Source organism: Nerophis lumbriciformis, linkage group LG38, assembly GCF_033978685.3.
Source record: "Nerophis lumbriciformis linkage group LG38, RoL_Nlum_v2.1, whole genome shotgun sequence".
NCBI classification, from domain to species: domain Eukaryota; kingdom Metazoa; phylum Chordata; class Actinopteri; order Syngnathiformes; family Syngnathidae; genus Nerophis; species Nerophis lumbriciformis.
Window position 1 is genome coordinate 10,379,112 of NC_084585.2, and position 25,000 is coordinate 10,404,111.

Here is a 25,000-nt window from a genome sequence, read left to right on the forward strand (position 1 = left end):
GGACTGGATTCTCACACTATTATGTTAGATACACTATGGACTGGACTCTCTCACTATTATGTTAGATCCACTATGGACTGGACTCTCACTATTATGTTAGATCCACTATGGACTGGACTCTCACAATATTATGTTAGATCCACTATGGACTGGACTCTCACACTATTATGTTAGATCCACTATGGACTGGACTCTCACTATTATATTAGATCCACTATGGACTGGATTCTCACACTATTATGTTAGAGACACTATGGACTGGACTCACACTATTATGTTAGATCCACTATGGACTGGACTCTCACTATTATGTTAGATCCACTATGGACTGGACTTTCACACTATTATGTTAGATCCACTATGGACTGGACTCTCACACTATTATGTTAGATCTACTATGGACTGGACTCTCACTATTATGTTAGATCCACTATGGACTGGACTCTCACAATATTATGTTAGATCCACTATGGACTGGACTCTCACTATTATGTTAGATCCACTATGGACTGGACTCTCACTATTATGTTAGATCCACTATGGACTGGACTCTCACAATATTATGTTAGATCCACTATGGACTGGACTCTCACTATTATGTTAGATCCACTATGGACTGGACTCTCACTATTATATTAGATTTACTATGGACTGGACTCTCACACTATTATGTTAGATCAACTATGGACTGGACTCTCACAATTTTATGTTAGATCCACTATGGACTGGACTCTCACACTATTATGTTAGATCCACTATGGACTGGACTTTCACACTATTATGTTAGATCCACTATGGACTGGACTCTCACACTATTATGTTAGATCCACTATGGACTGGACTTTCACACTATTATGTTAGATCCACTATGGACTGGACTCTCACACTATTATGCTAGATCCATTCAACATCCATTGCACCAGTCGCCGGAGGGGGGGGTGGCCCCCACATCTGCGGTCCCCTCCGAGGTTACTCTTTGTGCCCATTGGGTTGAGTTTTTCCTTGCCCTGATGTGGGATCTGAGCCGAGGATGTTGTTGTGGCTTGTGCGGCCCTTTGAGACACTCGCGATTAAGGGCTTTATAAGTAAACTTTGATTGATTGATTGAATAATAACCTGGTCATTTTGACAGCCCTGTCCAAAGTCATTAAAAACAAAGAAAGAAGGGAGGTACGGGCAACAGGAAAGGAACCCCCACTAACCTTTTTGCAGTTAAAATGTTTGGTTATGTCCGCAAACACTCTGAGGTGTGTCAACTTAAACGGGTTCCCTTTAGAATATTCCCTGGGGGCCCAAAAAAATCAGGGTACTTTGAGCTCCTATGGTTTAGACAGAAGTGACAACAGGTTGTGTTAATTGAGCGTTCTCTTCCCCCAGTTATGGCCGCGGTCTTGCCGAGGACGCTGGGTGAGCTGCAGCTCTACCGGATCCTGCAGCGAGCCAACCTTCTCTACTACTATGAAGCCTTCATCCAGCAGGGCGGTGACGATGTGCAGCAGCTGTGCGAGGCCGGTGAGGAGGAGTTCCTGGAGATCATGGCACTGGTCGGTATGGCCAGTAAGCCACTGCACGTACGCCGCTTGCAGAAAGCGCTACGCGACTGGGTCACCAACCCGGCCATCTTCAACCAGCCCCTGACCTCACTGCCGGTCTGCAGCATCCCTGTCTACAAGCTGCCTGAAGGCTCGCCGACATTACTGAGTCCCCAGGACCGGGCCAATACATCCAGCACCAAGATGACCAAAGCGGTCGCGACCTGCTCAGATGCAGGAAAGCTGGACTTGACCCGGGACAAAGTGTCCGTAGGGTCTCCCCTCCAGGGAAATAGCGAAGCTCGGTTCTGGTCGGGACACAGCAACGATAGCGAGCACAGTCTTTCACCCTCTGACCTGGGCTCGCCGTCCTCACCCAGAGATGTGATGGAGGCTCTGGATGCGGCTGCCGTGCAGTCGGTCCTAGAGTGCGTGGACAGGATGGCACCAGGACTTGCCAAGGCGGACATTGCTGATGTCAAGGAGCAGCTCAAGAGCAACAAGAAACTGGCAAAGATGGTCGGACACATATTTGACCTGAGCGACGAGGATCCGCGGAGGGAGGAGGAGATTCGCAAATACAGCGCCATCTACGGACGCTTCGATTCAAAGAGGAGGGACGGCAAACACCTGACACTCCATGAGGTGCCGCCTCGTTCCTCGGGTGTAGAAACATTCCAACCGGTCAATTTTGGCGCTCACGTTTATCTTCTTGTGCAGCTGACAGTGAACGAGGCAGCAGCACAGCTCTGCATGAGGGACACTGCCCTGCTGACCCGCCGCGATGAGCTCTTTGGACTCGCCCGGCAGATCTCTAGAGAAGTCACCTATAAGTACACCTACCGCACCAGCAAGTAAGACGCATCGTTATGTTCTGCCATCACAACCACGTCTTCTGAACAACTTTGCTCTTTGTCCTCAGGTCTCGCTGTGGAGATGAGCCCTCTCCCAAAAGAATTAAAACTGAGGTCAGTTCTTTGGGTCTTCTGATTTACAAATCCCAAAACCAGTGCTGATAGATAGTATTTTATTGATTCCTTCAGAAGAGTTCCCTCAGGAAAATTAAAAGTTGTGTAAATGGTAAATAAAAACAGAATACAATGATTTGTAAATCATTTTCAACTTATATTCAATTGAATAGACTGCAAAGACAAGATATTTAACGTTCGAACTGGAAAACATTGTTATTTTTTGCAAATATTAGCTCATTTGGAATTTGATGCCTGCAACATGTTTCAAAAAAGACTGAGAAAGTTGAGGAATGCTCCTCAAACACTTATTTGGAACATCCCACAGGTGAACAGGCTAATTGGGAACAGGTGGGTGCCATGATTGGCGCCTATAAAAGCAGCTTCCATGAAATGCTCAGTCATTCACAAACAAGTACAAGGCGAGGGTCACCACTTTGTCAACAAATGCGTGAGCAAATTGTCGAACAGTTTAAGAACAACATTTCTCAACCAGCTATTGCAAGGAATTTAGGGATTTCACCATCTACGGTCCGTAATATCATCAAAAGGTTCAGAGAATCTGGAGAGAAATCACTGCACGTAAGCGATGATATTGCAGACCTTGGATCCCTCAGGTGGTACTGCATCAAAAAGCGACATCGGGGTGTAAAGGATATCACCACATGGGCTCAGGAACACTTCAGAAAACCACTGGCAGTAACTCCAGTTTGTTGCTACATCTGTAAGTGCAATTGGCAAAAAAGACTTGAGAAAGTTGAGGAATGCTCATCAAACACTTATTTGGAACGTCCCACAGGTGAACAGGCTAATTGGGAACAGGTGGGTGCCATGATTGGGTATAAAAGTAACTTCCATGAAATGCTCAGTCATTCACAAACAAGGATGGGGCGAGGGTCACCACTTTGTGAACAAATACTTGAGCAAATTGTCGAACAGTTTAAGGGTAACTTACGCATCTGTGAAGGCACCATTAATGCTGGTTCTGGAGCAACGTATGTTACCATCCAAGCAATGTTATCATGGACGTCCCTGCTTATTTCAGCAAGACAATGCCAAGTGTGGAGGACGCATATATGTTTAAGATTTCTTTCTTTTTACATAGTCATGTTTAGAGTATCTATTACTTTTCCTTTGTATATTCTACCAGTCTCTCTTTGTCTTCAGATTGTCTGTTTAGTGTCTTAAACCATCAGGAATGTGAAACCAAACCCCCACATCTTCCTTATCAGTGTTGCAAGGGAGAGAGGGGGGGAAGGGGCTTTCATTGTGTGCAAGAAGTTGGCTTTTCCGTTTGAATGTCAGATCAACTAGGGTAGCCGATATGAATGTATTGGTTAAGTTGACCTCCTAAAGCTTTAGTAAAATTAGAAAATATTCCAATTCTGTCTTGATGGTCCTTCTTACTCAGCATATATGTCATCGAAATAACTTGGGATTGACCAATAACTTAGATTCCCTGGGAGGAAGGGCTGGTCGACGCAACAATTGCCACGTGTTACAACAGCATGGCTTCATAGTAACAGAGTGTGGGTACTAGACTGGTCTGCCTGTAGTCCAGACCTGTCTCCCATTGAAAATGTGTGGTGCATTATGAAGCCTAAAATACCACAACGGAGACTGTTGAACAACTTAAGCTGTACATCAAGCAAGAATGGGAAATAATTCCACTTCAAAAATGTGTCTCTTCAGTTCCCAAACGTTTACTGAGTGTTGTTAAAAGGAAAGGCCATGTAACACAGTGGTCAAAAAAACCTTTTGTGCTATGTGTTAATGCCATTAAATTCCAAGTTAATGATTATTTGCCCCCAAAAAATGAAGTTTCTCAGTTGGAACATTAAATATCTTGTCTTTGCAGTCTATTCAATTGAATATAAGTTGAAAAGGATTTGCAAAATTCTGTTTTTATTTACCATTTACACAAAGTGCCAACTTCACTGGTTCTGGGTTTTGTACTATGAAAAAAGGATACTAGCACTCTTGACTACGAGAAACAAATAAGTCTCACAAAGAAGTTCTCAAAGCTACTCCGGACAATGGATGGAAACACACCAACCCAAAAGAGTTGCCACTCAATGTCGCTCGTTTGCATCTTTAGGAGAACTTCTTTGACATCCAGGAGGCGCTGCAGGCCATTCACATGAGGCAGGAGATGCTGCGGGAGCAGCTGGCCTGCGCTAAGTCCAAAGGAGACGAAAGCATCGGACGGAATCTGCAGGTACGCTCATCTGGCCGTCACACATGCATATATTTTTAAACATTTTCAAGCAAAAAAAATCCTCTGCTAGATTTCAGGACAATCAATCAAACAAGAGGATAAAGTAAGACTGTTGGGCGTTACACTTAGTAATACACTTTTGTGGTCTGAATATATCAATCAAATTGTCGCTAAGATGGGTAGAAGTATCACTGCTGTTACACTGCAAAAAGTCAGTGTTCAAAAACAAGGAAAAAATATAAAAAATTAGGGGTATTTTACTTGAACTAAGCAAATTTATCTGCCAATAGAACAAGAAAATGTGGTCTGTCAAGACTTTCTAAAACAAGTAAAATTAGCTAACTTCAATGAACCCCAAAATACCTTAAAATAAGTATATTCTCACTAATAACAAGTGCACTTTTCTTGGTAGAAAAAAAAAAGAGACCTTTTTGCGCTATATGTTGAAAAATATTCTTAAATGAAGTAAATGCTAGTGCCATTATCTTGACATAATGATATGCGCTCGGCATTACATTTCTTGAAACCAGCAAACTTATACTAAAAACTAATTTATTGTTCTTAATGGAAAGGCGACAAGGCAAGCGCTTGTTACTCTCGGGGTCTCCTAGCCGCTCAGGCAAATCTTATTGTCTAAAAATGCATTTTTCCATGGATAACATGACATCATCGCGCCAAGTGCGTGCTCTTTCAGTCAATTAGTGCGCATATATACAGCCCGGCCCCCGGCCAACATTTTTTTTTATTGTAATTTTGAGGAATTTATCTGAATGTGCATGAACCATTTCTGTTCAAAATGGTTAGAAATATCACATGTAAATGTTTAAATATTAACAGTTTACTGTATTGTGCCAACTGTACTACTTTATGAGTACGTATTTTCATTGTTTCATTGAAAATAAAACAGCAAAGTCCATTTGGCTGTCATCTGTTTTAATTATGAGCAGGGGCGCCGCTAGGGATTTTGGGCCCCATGAAAAGAATCTTTACAGGGCCCCCAACACAGTGTCATTATTTTTTCTGTATTATAATTTCATCATCATTAGGGGCCTCTCTGGGCCCCCCTCCATCATGGGCCCCTAGAATCCGTCTCCTTTACCCCCCCTTTTCGGCGCCCCTGATTATGAGACACAATTGAGTCAAAGTCATGATTTTTTTTTTTTTCATGCTTGAAATAAGAAATGATTACTTTAAAAAAGTAGTTTTATACTTGTGAGTGTTGATGACAGCTTTGCAACAGTTGATATTCTAGTTTCAAGCATGTTTTACTCAATATAGGTCATCAAATCTCAGCAACAAGCTGTAATATCTTACTGAGATCATTTAGGACCAAAACCCTTAAAACAAGTAAAACACTCTAACATAAAATCTGCTTAGTGAGAAGAATGATCTTATCAGACAGAAAATAAGCAAATATCACCCTTATTTGACATATTTCATCTTACTTAGATTTCAGTTTTTGCAGTGTATCAACCTCGTCACGTCCGTCGTGTCCTTGAGCAAGACACTTCACCCTTGCTCCTGATGGGTGGTGGTTAGCGCCTTGCATGGCAGCTCCCGCCATCAGTGTGTGAACGTGTGTGTGAATGTGGAAATAGTGTCAAAGCACTTTGAGTACCTTGAAGGTAGAAGAGTGCTACCCATTTACCATAAGAAACATGTAAAAAAAAAAACTTTTTAGACTTAATCTTTCATGTTATCAGTTTTGAGAACTTTTTTTTCTCCCTTCTTTCACTTTTTCTTTTCTTTTATTGTAACTGGATTTGTGTATGTTCCGTAACTGTATCTGTGTACACTGCAAAAACTGAAATGTAAGTAAGATGAAATATCTCAAATAAGGGTGATGTTTGCTTATTTTCTGTCTGATAAGATAATTCTTCTCACAAAGCAGATTTTATGTTAGAGTGTTTTACTTGTTTTAAGTGTTTTGGTCCTAAATGATCTCAGTAAGATATTGTTGCTGAGATTTGATGACCTATATTGAGTAAAACATGCTTGAAACTAGAATATCAACTGTTGCAAAGCTGTGTCATCAACACTCACAAGTATAAAACTACTTTTTTAAAGTAATCATTTCTTATTTCAAGCATGAAAAACAAAAATCATGACTTTGACACAATTGTGTCTCATAATTAAAACAGATGACAGCCAAATGGACTTTGCTGTTTTATTATAACAATAGAAAATACGTACTCATAAAGTAGTACACTTGTTATTAGTGAGAATATACTTATTTTAAGGTATTTTTAGGTTCATTGAGATTAGCTAATTTTACTTGTTTTGGAAAGTCTTGACAAGCAGAATGTTCTTGTTCTATTGGCAGATAATTTTGCTTAGTTCAAATAAAATACCCCTCATTTTTGTATTGTTTTTTTTTGTTTTTGAACACTGATTTTTTGCAGTGTACTGTTATTTTAATTTATTATTTTGAGAATTTTCTTTTTCTTTCCCTTTTTTTCTGGATTTTTTTTGTATGTTTTTGTCAGGTTCAAACACTGATGACATCTATTAAACAAGACAAGAAGCAACGAATTAAACAGAGACAGAATTCAATTTGGACTCAATATATTGAGGAGAGTTGCCATCGACCTATGACCTCTTACAGTGTCTCAGCACGCTCTCCCAAAAGATTGCATGCCTCCTTCTTTTATTTTGGACCCTCCCCGACCACCTGGCCACCGTTGTTTCCAAAGGACAAAGGTCGCAAAAAGTTCACAGAAAAGGTCGTAAAAAATTCACAGAAACTCTTCAAACTTAAAGTGTTTACAAAGTACAAAGAAGAAGAACCATGATAAACATTCTGAATTTATTTAACTCATCCATTCTTTCATTCTTACACTCACAAAATAATCTTACTTATCTCAACATATGAAATGTAACTTACTTCACCAATTATTATTTATTTACTTATTTATTGTGATTACTTATGGAGTATATTGTGAATAAATTGAGAACAGGAAGTGAACAAAGGTTTTAGCAACTGTTATGTAAAAGAAAAGGGGGTAGGATTAAATAAGCTCTGCTTCTTCCTACTCCTTTTCGAACATGTTGAAAAGAGAAACTGGAGATTGTGATGTATCATGTTGTATACTTGCATGTTCGAAATAAACTCAAACTCAACTCAACAGGAAAGGTCAGTTCAAAAAGAGCTCGTAAAATACTTCAAAAAGAGTTCGTCTGGAAATTGGGCAGATCCTGTCATCTCTCCGCTTTGAAGTCCTTGGGTTGGAACAACATCCTTCTGTTGATTACCATACATGAGAGAACACAGGAACACCTTCATCTTGCTTACCCCCCCCTACACAGTGGAGTTTTACGAGCCTTTTGTCTTCTTGTCAGGAACACAATGTAATACAAAGTTTTTGTGATAATTTAGAAACAATTATTCTAATAGTTTTGTAGCTGGATCTGTGTGTTACCATTTTACTTTGAACTTTTGAAAAGGCTAACGGGGATCCTCAATAAGTAATAAACACACACAACATGGAGCTCAGACACAGGCAGCCAGTTGGTAATGTCACGGCTGTCGTCACGGCAACACGGCACTGATGTTGGCTATTGATGAGCTTGTTCGCGTGGAAACACGCCTTTTTACGCGCGTGACTTCCTCAGTCTGCGTTTGTGCGCCTGTCAGGCTGATGCGATTTCCCATAACGCTCTTCAGAGAAGGAAGCGATTACATGGCTGGCGTACAATGAGAGCCGTGCGGAGGACACGGCACGTTGATGCTCTAATTCACGACGACAGAAGCGTTTTCATTGACGGGGCCCTTTTTTTTTTTTTTTTTACTATCAGGTGACTGCGAGTCCAGAGTCACGTGACCTGTCTTTGTGCGTTCAGATGCAGCTGGAGCGTCTGCTGGCGAGGCAGATGGAGATCCTGCAGGATGCGGCGGTGCAGGAGCGGCTTCAGGCTCTGGACTGGAGGATCCCCCCCGCCGCCTTGAAGTACCTGACTGACGCCCAGAACACCAACGGGGCCGGGGGTGACGCCAGCAGAGAGACCCAGGGTACCACGCTTTTTCCTCTTTCAATCAATCAATCAATCAATGTTTATTTATATAGACCTAAATCACAAGTGTCTCAAAGGGCTGCACAAGCCACAACGACATCCTCGCTTCAGATCCCACATAAGGGCAAGGAAAAACTCACAACCCGGTGGGATGTCAATGTGAATGACAATGAGAAACCTTGGAGAGGACCGCAGATGTGGGTGACATAATAGTGAGAGTCCAGTCCATAGTGGATCTAACATAATAGTGTGAGAGTCCAGTCCATAGTGGATCTAGCATAATAGTGAGTGTCCAGTCCATAGGGGATCTAACATAACAGTGTGAGAGTCCAGTCCATAGTGGATCTAGCATAATAGTGAGAGTCCAGTCCATAGTGGATCTAACATGATAGTGAGAGTCCAGTCCATAGTGGACCTAACATAATAGTGAGAGTCCAGTCCATAGTGGATCCAACATAATAGTCAGGAGTCCAGTCCACAGTGGATCTAACATAATAGTGAGAGTTCAGTCCATAGTGGATCTAACATAATAGTCAGGAGTCCAGTCCATAGTGGATCTAACATGCTAGTGAGAGCCCAGTCCATAGTGGACCTAACATAATAGTGTGAGAGTCCAGTCCATAGTGGATCTAACATAATAGTGAGAGTCCAGTCCATAGTGGATCTAACATGGTAGTGAGAGTCCAGTCCATAGTGGATCTAACATAATAGTGAGAGTCCAGTCCATAGTGGATCTAACATGATAGTGAGAGTCCAGTCCATAGTGGATCTAACATAATAGTGAGAGTCCAGTCCATAGTGGATCTAACATAATAGTGTGAGAGTCCAGTCCATAGTGGATCTAACATAATAGTGAGAGTCCAGTCCATAGTGGATCTAACATAATAGTGTGAGAGTCCAGTCCATAGTGGATCTAACATGATAGTGAGAGTCCAGTCCATAGTGGATCTAACATAATAGTGAGAGTTCAGTCCATAGTGGATCCAACATAATAGTGAGAGTCCAGTCCATAGTGGATCTAACATAATAGTGTGAGAGTCCAGTCCATAGTGGATCTAACATAATAGTGAGAGTCCAGTCCATAGTGGATCTAACATAATAGTGTGAGAGTCCAGTCCATAGTGGATCTAACATAATAGTGAGAGTTCAGTCCATAGTGGATCTAACATAATAGTGAGAGTTCAGTCCATAGTGGATCTAACATAATAGTGTGAGAGTCCAGTCCATAGTGGATCTAACATAATAGTGAGAGTCCAGTCCATAGTGGATCTAGCATAATAGTGAGAGTCCAGTCCATAGTGGATCCAACATAATAGTGAGAGAGTCCAGTCCATAGTGGATCTAACATAACTCGGTCCCGGACCCCGGCGAGGCGTCCCTTCTCCGCTCCGTAAAAGTGTCCATCTCTTTTTTTTTTTTCTTCTGTTGTGGCATATGCAGCAGGTGCCAGCTCGTTTTTCGTATGTGGGTAACAACATTTAACTATGTATATATATTTCCCAATTGGTTTATCTGCCACCCGCCTGAATCTATTTAAAATCATATTTTTTTTATTTCAACCACCCGACCCGACCCGACCCGCGGATAAAATCAAATTTTTTTAAATTTCATCCGCGGAGTCCGCGGATAATCCACGGACTCCGCGGTTGTGCCCGCAAACCGCGCATCTCTAATATGTATATATATATATATATATATATATATATATGTATGTATATATAAAATACATTAACAATATATTTTTTTTACATAAGCTGCAAAAAAAATATATACATTTTACTTTAAAAACTGGCAACTCAGTCACCAGAATTTTACAGTTAAAGCAGTGTTTTTTTTCCAGCATATAAAAAAATGGAATAAATAGAAAAACAATGCCATATATATATATATATATATATATATATATATATATATATATATATATATATATATATATATATATATATATATATATATAAAACTTTTTTTTTTAAATTTATTTATTTATTTATTTATTTATTTATTTTTTTAAATAAATGTTTTTATTACATTTGACAGGTATTACAATATACAATAGAACAGTAGTCACATTTTCCCCTTTTTTCCCACCCACTTCCAATATATATATATATATATATATATATATATATATATATATATATATATATATATATATATATATATATATATATATATATATATAAAATACATTAACAATATTTTTTTTTTTACATAAGCTGCAAAAAAAATATATACATTTTAGTTTAAAAAGTGGCAGCTCAGTCAACAGAATTTTACAGTTAAAGCAGTGTTTTCTTTTTTTACAGCATATAAAAAAATTTAATAAATGGGAAAAAAATACCATTGTTTTTAGCGGTAAAATTCAAGCAACAGAGCTGCCAGTTTTTTTGTTTTTTACTGTAAAATCTTGTTTTTGGTTGCCCTCAGAGGGGCGCTTTTAACAGTGGGTAATATATATATATATATATATATATATATATATATATATATGTATATAAAGATACATTAACAATATTTTTTTTTTACATAAGCTGCAAAACAAATATTTAAATTTTACTTTAAAAACTGGCAGCTCAGTCACCAGAATTTTACAGTAAAAGCAGTGGGTTTTTTTACAGCATATAAAAAAACTTAATAAATGGAAAAAACAATACCACTGTTTTTAGCGGTAAAAGTCAAGCAACAGAGCTGCCAGTTTGTTTGTTTTTTACCGTAAAATCTTGTTGTTTTAATGTTGTTGTTTTCTTTAAGCGGTAGAAAATGGATGGATGGATATATACAGGTAAAAGCCAGTAAATTAGAATATTTTGAAAAACTTGATTTATTTCAGTAATTGCATTCAAAAGGTGTAACTTGTACATTATATTTATTCATTGCACATAGACTGATGCATTCACATGTTTATTTCATTTAATTTTGATGATTTGAAGTGGCAACAAATGAAAATCCAAAATTCCGTGTGTCACAAAATTAGAATATTACTTAAGGCTAATACAAAAAAGGGATTTTTAGAAATGTTGGCCAACTGAAAAGTATGAAAATGAAAAATATGAGCATGTACAATACTCAATACTTGGTTGGAGCTCCTTTTGCCTCAATTACTGCGTTAATGCGGCGTGGCATGGAGTCGATGAGTTTCTGGCACTGCTCAGGTGTTATGAGAGCCCAGGTTGCTCTGATAGTGGCCTTCAACTCTTCTGCGTTTTTGGGTCTGGCATTCTGCATCTTCCTTTTCACAATACCCCACAGATTTTCTATGGGGCTAAGGTCAGGGGAGTTGGCGGGCCAATTTAGAACAGAAATACCATGGTCCGTAAACCAGGCACGGGTAGATTTTGCGCTGTGTGCAGGCGCCAAGTCCTGTTGGAACTTGAAATCTCCATCTCCATAGAGCAGGTCAGCAGCAGGAAGCATGAAGTGCTCTAAAACTTGCTGGTAGACGGCTGCGTTGACCCTGGATCTCAGGAAACAGAGTGGACCGACACCAGCAGATGACATGGCACCCCAAACCATCACTGATGGTGGAAACTTTACACTAGACTTCAGGCAACGTGGATCCTGTGCCTCTCCTGTCTTCCTCCAGACTCTGGGACCTCGATTTCCAAAGGAAATGCAAAATTTGCATGGTTGGGTGATGGTTTGGGGTGCCATGTCATCTGCTGGTGTCGGTCCACTCTGTTTCCTGAGATCCAGGGTCAACGCAGCCGTCTACCAGCAAGTTTTAGAGCACTTCATGCTTCCTGCTGCTGACCTGCTCTATGGAGATGGAGATTTCAAGTTCCAACAGGACTTGGCGCCTGCACACAGCGCAAAATCTACCCGTGCCTGGTTTACGGACCATGGTATTTCTGTTCTAAATTGGCCCGCCAACTCCCCTGACCTTAGCCCCATAGAAAATCTGTGGGGTATTGTGAAAAGGAAGATGCAGAATGCCAGACCCAAAAACACAGAAGAGTTGAAGGCCACTATCAGAGCAACCTGGGCTCTCATAACACCTGAGCAGTGCCAGAAACTCATCGACTCCATGCCACGCCGCATTAACGCAGTAATTGAGGCAAAAGGAGCTCCAACCAAGTATTGAGTATTGTACATGCTCATATTTTTCATTTTCATACTTTTCAGTTGGCCAACATTTCTAAAAATCCCTTTTTTGTATTAGCCTTAAGTAATATTCTAATTTTGTGACACACGGAATTTTGGATTTTCATTTGTTGCCACTTCAAATCATCAAAATTAAATGAAATAAACATTTGAATGCATCAGTCTGTGTGCAATGAATAAATATAATGTACAAGTTACACCTTTTGAATGCAATTACTGAAATAAATCAAGTTTTTCAAAATATTCTAATTTACTGGCTTTTACCTGTATATGGTATGTAGAGTGTGTCTGTGTGGAGCATCTGGTAAATAAAACTGCTGGAATGAACCTCATGTCTTTTCCGCGTGTTTTCTTTAGATGAGCGACCCATGAACCTGCGAGTTGTCAGTCAAACCATGCAGGAAGGTGACCTCCCGCTGGGCAAACAGCTGGCCAACGAGCTGAAACGTCATCACAACCACAACAGCAGCACAGAAGAGACCAAAACAGCAGCAACAGGTTCGTGGTGCTTTGACACAGATCACATGCTGTGCTCACTGTCCGTTTTGCATGAAGAAGTGCATGTAATACACATTCCTAGCCCCTTCCTGCTCTTTTACTGATAAGAGTAAAATGGCAAATTTCCCTCAGCGTTACCACTTTGCCCGTGGCATGCAGCATCAATGCTGGTTAGGGATGTGACGATAAACGGTATTATGACAACTGCGGTAAAACCATTACCGTTTTAGATTTAAATTATCCAAAAACCGAGATTGATAAATGCCCTTTGATAAACTCACAGACTCACTGGTGCCATCCAACATGAAAATAAGAGGTATTAACTTCTTTCCCCATTAAGAAACATCCTAACCCATTCAAAACTCACTGTCTGAGCAAGTATGATATTTAATTGTGCACATTGGACCTACAAACTGTTTTCTTAATACACAGTCTGATCTACAGTGTACAGTACAAAACTTTATTTATGGATTCAAGGAGCTGTATTTATCATACTTGTACTCATATTTCAAACAATACAAGCTTACCCATTAAAACAGATAAAATACTGAGACCAAAAACATTATCAGTTCAGTATAAGAAACACAAAACATGCAAAAATACTGGGTTTTCTAACAGTGTGTCTATTTATTTTAGTTATTTTTAATTAAATAACTTAGAATAATTAAGCTGCAAGCAGCGATGGACGGGACCGACTTTGAGGGCTCATACAATCCAAACCGGAGCAGTAATTAAAACTCTTTCATCAACTTTTAATATAAAGGGTTCAATATCTCTCCTGTGCTAATTTGAAGCCGACACGACAAACGCGCTCAGAGGAGATAATGTTTGAAAAAAGGGGACTGTTTTTACACAACTTTTGTTTTGAAGGGGGAATTGTAAACTTCCTGTTGATTTTTTGCTGGGGGTTGTCAGTGTTTGAAATATAGGTCTAAGTGAGACCTACATAGAGGTTTTTGTTTCATGTCTCTACGATATTCCTACTGGGAGTTACAGGGGGCGCTAGAGCGCAATTTTGAGTTTTGGGGTTTGGTTTTTTGATTAGATCGCAATTTGGTGAGTTTCGAAGCATGTTAAGGGGTTCAAATTACATCTCAAAGAGGCGGTGGTATAATAATAAAACGCTAGAAATACAATAGGGTCCTCTGTCCCAAAGGGACTCGGTCCCTAATAATACCATTTATAAGTACTTTTTCAGCACATTCAACAATACCGCGATAATGATGATAACCGTGACAATTTTGATGACAATAACCGTGATATGAAATGTACATGTGGCAGTCTCAAGCCATCGTGTGGGTTTCAAGGACCACCAAGCACAGACATTCTGCGAGCAGGTGTAGACTTCTTTATTTTTCAATAAGAAAAAGTCTCTTGCGGGTTGCTTTTCAGCTCTGCCGCTTTCACTGCTCGCTAGTGATGGGTCCGGCAACACCGATGCATCGGCGCATGCGTCGAGCTCATAGAGCAAAACCCTGTGTCGGTGCGCGTACCGCTTTTAGAAAGTCACGTGACCGATCATGAGCTGACCGATATGCGAACTGTGTCGCACTGACGGCTCCTCTGTGCTCTGTGAGCGGGTCTTTTCTACAGCCGGAGAAATAATAACTAAGAAAAGAAAGCGTCTAAAATTGAATACGTTGGAAAAACTGTTTTTTTTAAAAATAAAAATGTGTAAAAAAAAAAAAAAAAATTATTTCCAGGTCCACAAGCATTCTCATTCACAACACGTTCTCTTAGATTTCCATGTTATGATACATGTTCACATTATTTATTGACTGTATCTAAAAAAGACAAAAAATATATTTTTATTTAAATTAAGTTATGAAATAATCCTAAATGAAATTGGTTTATATTATTGTATATACTAGGTCAGTGGTTCTCAACCTTTTTTCAGCAATGTACCCCCTGTGAATTTTTTTTAAAATTCAAGTACCACCTAATCAGAGCAAAGCATTTTTGGTTGAAAAAAAAAAGATAAAGAAGTAAAATACAGCACTATGTCATCAGTTTCTGATTTATTAAATTGTATAACAGTGCAAAATATTGCTCATTTGTAGTGGTCTTTCTTGAACTATTTGGAAAAAAAGATATAAAAATAACTAAAAACTTGTTGAAAAATAAACAAGTGATTCAATTATAAATAAAGATTTCTACACCTAGAAGTAATCATCAACTTAAAGTGCCCTCTTTGGGGATTGTATTAGAGCTCCATCTGGATTCATGAACTTAATTCTAAACATTTCTTCACAAAAAAAAAAAATCTTTAACATCAATATTTATGGAACATGTCCACAAAAAATCTAGCTGTCAACACTGAATATTGCATTGTTGCATTTCTTTTCACACTTCTTTTTGACAGACATTTTAGTGACAAACCTGAGCTTGTGCTTCACTGAGTTTATGAACTTACATCCATATTTTGTTGAAGTATTATTCAATAAATATATTTATAAAGGATTTTTGAATTGTTGCTATTTTTAGAATATTTAAAAAAAATCTCACGTACCCCTTGGCATACCTTCAAGTACCCCCAGGGGTACTACGCGTACCCCCATTTGAGAACCACTGTACTAGGTCATAAAATCAGTGTCAGTTGAGTCGGTCCATAGGTTGCCTGTAGGGATTTTTAATGTCCAGCAGATGTCAGTATTTAGTGACACAGTATCGACACAGTATCAATACAGTTTTGCAATGTGTCGAAACGCTTCATGAGGCCTCATCAACCCATCACTACTGTTCGCTCTCCAACTCCTTCTGCCCCGTCGTTCTCAGCTGCCGCCCTTTTACATACTGAGAGGGGATTACTCAATTGTGCCCAGGTGCGCGATCCACGCACCTTCCATCCATCCATCCATCCATCTTCTTCCGCTTATCCGAGGTCGGGTCGCGGGGGCAGCAGCTTAAGCAGGGAAGCCCAGACTTCCCTCTCCCCAGCCACTTCGTCCAGCTCCTCCCGGAGGATCCCGAGGCGTTCCCAGGCCAGCCGGGAGACATAGTCTTCCCAACGTGTCCTGGGTCTTCCCCGCGGCCTCCTACCGGTGGGACGTGCCCTAAACACCTCCCTAGGGAGGCGTTCGGGTGGCATCCTGACCAGATGCCCGAACCACCTCAACTGGCTCCTCTCGATGTGGAGGAGCAGCGGCTTTACTTTGAGCTCCCCCCGGATGGCAGAGCTTCTCACCCTATCTCTAAGGGAGAGCCCCGCCACCCGGCGGAGGAAACTCATTTCGGCCGCTTGTACCCGTGATCTTGTCCTTTCGGTCATAACCCAAAGCTCATGACCATAGGTGAGGATGGGAACGTAGATCGACCGGTAAATTGAGAGCTTTGCCTTCCGGCTCAGCTCCTTCTTCACCACAACGGATCGATACAGCGTCCGCATTACTGAAGACGCCGCACCGATCCGCCTGTCGATCTCACGATCCACTCTTCCCTCACTCGTGAACAAGACTCCGAGGTACTTGAACTCCTCCACTTGGGGCAAGATCTCCTCCCCAACCCGGAGATGGCACTCCACCCTTTTCCGGGCGAGAACCATGGACTCGGACTTGGAGGTGCTGATTCTCATCCCAGTCGCTTCACACTCAGCTGCGAACCGATCCAGTGAGAGCTGAAGATCCTGGCCAGATGAAGCCATCAGGACCACATCATCTGCAAAAAGCAGAGACCTAATCCTGCAGCCACCAAACCAGATCCCCTCAACGCCTTGACTGCGCCTAGAAATTCTGTCCATAAAAGTTATGAACAGAATCGGTGACAAAGGGCAGCCTTGGCGGAGTCCAACCCTCACTGGAAACGTGTCCGACTTACTACCGGCAATGCGGACCAAGCTCTGGATCCACGCACCTGATCTTGTTTTATGCGTCGAACCCGGTGCGCCCCGCCTCGTTGCTCGCTCGCCGTCCACGCCTCCTCGCCGCCATCTTGGAGCGGGCTCCGGTGTGCCCTGCCTCGCTGTCGGACTGCCGGCCCCGCCTCTCCGCAGTACATATCGTTACATTCCTTCTGCTGGTCTTGAATTGCAGTAGCGGTGGGTTTGATCCCTGGTGGAACACATTTTTGTTCAATTTGTTATTTTGTTACAAAAAAAAATGAATTTCTTTGTCATGACCTTGTTTTAGTGCAAAACGTGCATCGGTTTGAATCAAAGATTCATTAAAAAAGGATACAAAAAATATATAGATAAACTTCAATTACATAGTCGTCGAAATAGGGATGAAAAAAATATGTAGAAAATATACATAATATTTCTGAAGGATTTATTATATTTCATGGTAAAATCTATTTTTAGGAAGTGGACAAAAGGCAACAAATACTATGTTTCCAGTGTTCAGTAAAGATGACATGAATAATTTACAAAGTATTTATTAAATATATACCGGTAATCTTATCAATGTGCAGGACACTTTACTTTATAAATGTTGTTATTGTACAGATAATCATTTGTACTAACTAGTGCTGTCAATTTTTTTTAAATCACATTTTGGAATTTGCTGCGATGAGGTGGCGACTTGTCCAGGGTGTACCCCGCCTTCCGCCCGATTGTAGCTGAGATAGGCTCCAGCGCCCCCCGCGACCCCAAAGGGAATAAGCGGTAGAAAATGGATGGATGGATTTTGGAATTTGGACTAATCATGATTAGTCACAGGTTCTTAAAAAGACCTCAATATTTGGAAACTAATGTGTTTTTATTGTCAAAATGAGATCCAGGAACAGTTCAATGTACAAAACCCCAAACCAGGGAAGTTGTCACGTTGTGTAAATGGTAAATAAAAACAGAATACAATGATTTGCAAATTATTTTAAACTTATATTCAATTGAATAGACTGCAAAGACAAGATATTTAATGTTCGAACTAGGATATATTATCTCCTTTGGAATTTGATGCCTGCAACATGTTTCAAAAAAGCTGGCACAAGTGGCAAAAAAGACTGAGAAAGTTGAGGAATGCTCATCAAACACTTATTTGGAACATCCCACAGGTGAACAGGCTAATTGGGAACAGGTGGGTGCCATGATTGGGTATAAAAGCAGCTTCCTTGAAATGCTCTGTCGTTCACAAACAAGGATGGGGGCGAAGGGTCACCACTTTGTCAACAAATGCCTGCGCAAATTGTTTAAAAACAACATTTCTCAACCAGCTATTGCAAGGAATTTAGGGATTTCACCATCTACGGTCCGTAATATCATCAAAAGGTTCAGAGAATCTGGAAAAATCACTGCACGTAAGCGATGATATTATGGACCTTGGATCCCTCAGGCGGTACTGCATCAAAAAGTGACATCGGTGTGTAAAGGATATCACCACATGGGCTCAGGAACACTTCAGAAAACCACTGTCAGTAACTACAGTTGGTCGCTACATCTGTAAGTGCAAGTTAAAACTCTACTATGCAAAGCGAAAGCCAATTATCAACAAAACCCAGAAACACCTAACATAATAGTGTGAGAGTCCAGTCCATAGTGGATCTAACATAATAGTGAGAGTCCAGTCCATAGTGGATCTAACATAATAGTCAGGAGTCCAGTCCACAGTGGATCTAACATAATAGTGTGAGAGTCCAGTCCATAGTGGATCTAACATAATACTGAGAGTCCAGTCCATAGTGGATCTAACATAATACTGAGAGTCCAGTCCATAGTGGATCTAACATAATAGTGAGAGTCCAGTCCATAGTGGATCTAACATAATAGTGAGAGTCCAGTCCATAGTGGATCTAACATAATAGTGTGAGAGTCCTATCCATAGTGGATCTAACATAATAGTGAGAGTCCAGTCCATAGTGGATCTAACATAATAGTGAGAGTCCAGTCCATAGTGGATCTAGCATAATAGTGAAAGTCCAGTCCATAGTGGATCTAACATAATAGTATGAGAGTCCAGTCCATAGTGGATCTAACATAATAGTGTGAGAGTCCAGTCCATAGTGGATCTAACATAATAGTGAGAGTCCAGTCCACAGTGGATCTAACATAATAGTGAGAGTCCAGTCCATAGTGGATCTAGCATAATAGTGAGAGTCCAGTCCATAGTGGACCTAACATAATAGTGAGAGTCCAGTCCATAGTGGACCTAACATAATAGTGAGAGTCCAGTCCATAGTGGATCTAACATAATAGTGTGAGAGTCCAGTCCATAGTGGATCTAACATAATAGTGTGAGAGTCCAGTCCATAGTGGATCTAACGTAATAGTGAGAGTCCAGTCCATAGTGGATCTAACATAATAGTGTGAGAGTCCAGTCCATAGTAGATCTAACATAATAGTGAGAGTCCAGTCCATAGTGGATCTAACATAATAGTGAGAGTCCAGTCCAAAAGCAGCTTCCTTGAAATGCTCTGTCGTTCACAAACAAGGATGGGGGTGAAGGGTCACCACTTTGTCAACAAATGCCTGAGCAAATTGTTTAAAAACAACATTTCTCAACCAGCTATTGCAAGGAATTTAGGGATTTCACCATCTACGGTCCGTAATATCATCAAAGGGTTCAGAGAATCTGGAAAAACCACTGCACGTAAGCGATGATATTATGGACCTTGGATCCCTCAGGCGGTACTGCATCAAAAGGTGACATCGGTGTGTAAAGGATATCACCACATGGGCTCAGGAACACTTCAGAAAACCACTGTCAGTAACTACAGTTGGTCGCTACATCTGTAAGTGCAAGCTAAAACTCTACTATGCAAAGCGAAAGCCAATTATCAACAACACCCAGAAACACCTAACATAATAGTGTGAGAGTCCAGTCCATAGTCGATCTAACATAATAGTGAGAGTCCAGTCCATAGTGGATCTAACATAATAGTCAGGAGTCCAGTCCATAGTGGATCTAACATAATAGTGTGAGAGTCCAGTCCATAGTGGATCTAACATAATAGTGAGAGTCCAGTCCATAGTGGATCTAACATAATAGTGAGAGTCCAGTCCATAGTGGATCTAACATAATAGTGGGAGTCCAGTCCATAGTGGATCTAACATAATAGTGAGAGTCCAGTCCATAGTGGATCTAACATAATAGTGAGAGTCCAGTCCATAGTGGATCTAGCATAATAGTGAGAGTCCAGTCCATAGTGGATCTAACATAATAGTATGAGAGTCCAGTCCATAGTGGATCTAACATAATAGTGTGAGAGTCCAGTCCATAGTGGATCTAACATAATAGTGTGAGAGTCCAGTCCATAGTGGATCTAACATAATAGTGAGAGTCCAGTCCACAGTGGATCTAACATAATAGTGAGAGTCCAGTCCATAGTGGATCTAGCATAATAGTGAGAGTCCAGTCCATAGTGGACCTAACATAATAGTGAGAGTCCAGTCCATAGTGGATCTAACATAATAGTGTGAGAGTCCAGTCAATAGTGGATCTAACATAATAGTGAGAGTCCAGTCCATAGTGGATCTAACATAATAGTGTGAGAGTCCAGTCCATAGTGGATCTAACGTAATAGTGTGAGAGTCCAGTCCATAGTGGATCTAACGTAATAGTGAGAGTCCAGTCCATAGTGGATCTAACATAATAGTGTGAGAGTCCAGTCCATAGTAGATCTAACATAATAGTGAGAGTCCAGTCCATAGTGGATCTAACATAATAGTGAGAGTCCAGTCCAAAAGCAGCTTCCTTGAAATGCTCTGTCGTTCACAAACAAGGATGGGGGTGAAGGGTCACCACTTTGTCAACAAATGCCTGAGCAAATTGTTTAAAAACAACATTTCTCAACCAGCTATTGCAAGGAATTTAGGGATTTCACCATCTACGGTCCGTAATATCATCAAAGGGTTCAGAGAATCTGGAAAAACCACTGCACGTAAGCGATGATATTATGGACCTTGGATCCCTCAGGCGGTACTGCATCAAAAGGTGACATCGGTGTGTAAAGGATATCACCACATGGGCTCAGGAACACTTCAGAAAACCACTGTCAGTAACTACAGTTGGTCGCTACATCTGTAAGTGCAAGCTAAAACTCTACTATGCAAAGCGAAAGCCAATTATCAACAACACCCAGAAACACCTAACATAATAGTGTGAGAGTCCAGTCCATAGTGTGTCTAACATAATAGTGAGAGTCCAGTCCATAGTGGATCTAACATAATAGTCAGGAGTCCAGTCCACAGTGGATCTAACATAATAGTGTGAGAGTCCAGTCCATAGTGGATCTAACATAATAGTGAGAGTCCAGTCCATAGTGGATCTAACATAATAGTGAGAGTCCAGTCCATAGTGGATCTAACATAATAGTGAGAGTCCAGTCCATAGTGGATCTAACATAATAGTGTGAGAGTCCAGTCCACAGTGGATCTAACATAATAGTGTGAGAGTCCTATCCATAGTGGATCTAACATAATAGTGAGAGTCCAGTCCATAGTGGATCTAACATAATAGTGAGAGTCCAGTCCATAGTGGATCTAGCATAATAGTGAGAGTCCAGTCCATAGTGGATCTAACATAATAGTATGAGAGTCCAGTCCATAGTGGATCTAACATAATAGTGTGAGAGTCCAGTCCACAGTGGATCTAACATAATAGTGAGAGTCCAGTCCATAGTGAATCTAGCATAATAGTGAGAGTCCAGTCCATAGTGGACCTAACATAATAGTGAGAGTCCAGTCCATAGTGGACCTAACATAATAGTGAGAGTCCAGTCCATAGTGGATCTAACATAATAGTGTGAGAGTCCAGTCAATAGTGGATCTAACATAATAGTGAGAGTACAGTCCATAGTGGATCTAACATAATAGTGAGAGTCCAGTCCATAGTGGATCTAGCATAATAGTGAGAGTCCAGTCCATAGTGGATCTAACATAATAGTGTGAGAGTCCAGTCCATAGTGGATCTAACATAATAGTGTGAGAGTCCAGTCCACAGTGGATCTAACATAATAATGAGAGTCCAGTCCAAAAGCAGCTTCCTTGAAATGCTCTGTCGTTCACAAACAAGGATGGGGGTGAAGGGTCACCACTTTGTCAACAAATGCCTGAGCAAATTGTTTGAAAACAACATTTCTCGACCAGCTATTGCAAGGAATTTAGGGCTTTCACCATCTACGGTCCGTAATATCATCAAAAGGTTCAGAGAATCTGGAAAAATCACTGCACGTAAGCGATGATATTATGGACCTTGGATCCCTCAGGCGGTACTGCATCAAAAAGTGACATCGGTGTGTAAAGGATATCACCACATGGGCTCAGGAACACTTCAGAAAACCACTGTCAGTAACTACAGTTGGTCGCTACATCTGTAAGTGCAAGTTAAAACTCTACTATGCAAAGCGAAAGCCAATTATCAACAACACCCAGAAACACCTAACATAATAGTGTGAGAGTCCAGTCCATAGTGGATCTAACATAATAGTGAGAGTCCAGTCCATAGTGGATCTAACATAATAGTCAGGAGTCCAGTCCACAGTGGATCTAACATAATAGTGTGAGAGTCCAGTCCACAGTGGATCTAACATAATAGTGTGAGAGTCCAGTCCATAGTGGATCTAACATAATAGTGAGAGTCCAGTCCATAGTGGATCTAACATAATAGTGAGAGTCCAGTCCATAGTGGATCTAACATAATAGTGAGAGTCCAGTCCATAGTGGATCTAACATAATAGTGTGAGAGTCCAGTCCATAGTGGATCTAACATAATAGTGAGAGTCCAGTCCATAGTGGATCTAACATAATAGTGAGAGTCCAGTCCATAGTGGATCTAGCATAATAGTGAGAGTCCAGTCCATAGTGGATCTAACATAATAGTATGAGAGTCCAGTCCATAGTGGATCTAACATAATAGTGAGAGTCCAGTCCATAGTGGATCTAGCATAATAGTGAGAGTCCAGTCCATAGTGGATCTAACATAATAGTATGAGAGTCCAGTCCATAGTGGATCTAACATAATAGTGTGAGAGTCCAGTCCATAGTGGATCTAACATAATAGTGAGAGTCCAGTCCACAGTGGATCTAACATAATAGTGAGAGTCCAGTCCATAGTGGATCTAGCATAATAGTGAGAGTCCAGTCCATAGTGGACCTAACATAATAGTGAGAGTCCAGTCCATAGTGGACCTAACATAATAGTGAGAGTCCAGTCCATAGTGGATCTAACATAATAGTGTGAGAGTCCAGTCAATAGTGGATCTAACATAATAGTGAGAGTCCAGTCCATAGTGGATCTAACATAATAGTGTGAGAGTCCAGTCCATAGTGGATCTAACGTAATAGTGAGAGTCCAGTCCATAGTGGATCTAACATAATAGTGTGAGAGTCCAGTCCATAGTAGATCTAACATAATAGTGAGAGTCCAGTCCATAGTGGATCTAACATAATAGTGAGAGTCCAGTCCAAAAGCAGCTTCCTTGAAATTCTCTGTCGTTCACAAACAAGGATGGGGGTGAAGGGTCACCACTTTGTCAACAAATGCCTGAGCAAATTGTTTAAAAACAACATTTCTCAACCAGCTATTGCAAGGAATTTAGGGATTTCACCATCTACGGTCCGTAATATCATCAAAAGGTTCAGAGAATCTGGAAAAATCACTGCACGTAAGCGATGATATTATGGACCTAAAAGTGACATCGGTGTGTAAAGGATATCACCACATGGGCTCAGGAACACTTTAGAAAACCACTGTCAGTAACTACAGTTGGTCGCTACATCTGTAAGTGCAAGTTAAAACTCCACTATGCAAAGCGAAAGCCATTTATCAACAACACCCAGAAACGCCGCTGGCTTCGCTGGGCCCCAGCTCATCTGAGAAGGACTGATGCAAAGTGTAAAAGTGTTCTGTGGTCTGACGAGTCCACATTTCAAATTGTTTTTGGAAACTGTAGACGTTGTGAACTCCGGACCAAAGAGGAAAAGAACCATCCGGATTGTTATAGGCGCAAAGTTGAAAAGCCAGCATCTGTGATGGTATGGGGGTGTATTAGTGCCCAAGACATGGGTAACTTACACATCTGTGAAGGCACCATAAATGCTGAAAGGTACATACAGGTTTTATGTTGCTATCCAAGCAACGTTATCATGGACGCCCCTGCTTATTTCAGCAAAACAATGCCAAGCCACGTGTTACAACAGTGTGGCTTCGTAGTAAAAGAGTGCGGGTACTAGACTGGCCTGCCTGTAGTCCAGACCTGTCTCCCATTGAAAATGTGTGGCGCATTATGAAGCCTAAAATACCACAACGGAGACCCCCGGACTGTTGAACAACTTAAGCTGTACATCAAGCAAGAATGGGAAAGAATTCCCCCTGAAAAGCTTCAAAAATATCTTGTCTTTGCAGTCTATTCAATTGAATATAAGTTGAAAATGATTTGCGAATCATTGTATTCTGTTTTTATTTACCATTTACACAACGTGACAACTAAGCTTGGTAACACCAACCATAAACTGAAACACCCTGCGCTGCTTATCGGGTAACATCTACGTTTAAGGTAAAGGAGCGTGTATGTTCAAAATAAATATTGTGATGTGTCTTGTGATTTTATCACACTTGGTATTTTTGACAGCCCTACTTTATACGTTTTATTTGCTCTGGACACACGGTTCACATTATAGTCAGTGGCCTAGTGGTTAGACCAGTGGTTCTTAACCTGGGTTCGATGGAACCCTAGGGGTTCGGCGGAGGTCAAGACACACCCGACTCATCATGTAAATAAAAACTTCTCCCTATCGGCGTATT

The 25,000-nt window shown here is 40.8% G+C and overlaps 1 protein-coding gene across 1 annotated transcript in view; it reads left to right on the forward strand.

Moving 5' to 3' along the window:
• LOC133578234 (NGFI-A-binding protein 1-like) overlaps positions 1 to 25,000 on the forward strand; it is a 40,308-nt gene that overhangs the window by 10,784 nt on the left and 4,524 nt on the right. The window contains exons 2-7 of the mRNA XM_061932489.2: positions 1,378 to 2,177; positions 2,253 to 2,386; positions 2,455 to 2,500; positions 4,599 to 4,718; positions 8,559 to 8,727; positions 13,188 to 13,328. Of these exons, the coding sequence (XP_061788473.1) occupies positions 1,380 to 2,177; positions 2,253 to 2,386; positions 2,455 to 2,500; positions 4,599 to 4,718; positions 8,559 to 8,727; positions 13,188 to 13,328 (1,408 nt within the window). The 5' untranslated portion in view covers positions 1,378 to 1,379. The remainder of the gene's footprint in view (positions 1 to 1,377; positions 2,178 to 2,252; positions 2,387 to 2,454; positions 2,501 to 4,598; positions 4,719 to 8,558; positions 8,728 to 13,187; positions 13,329 to 25,000) is intronic.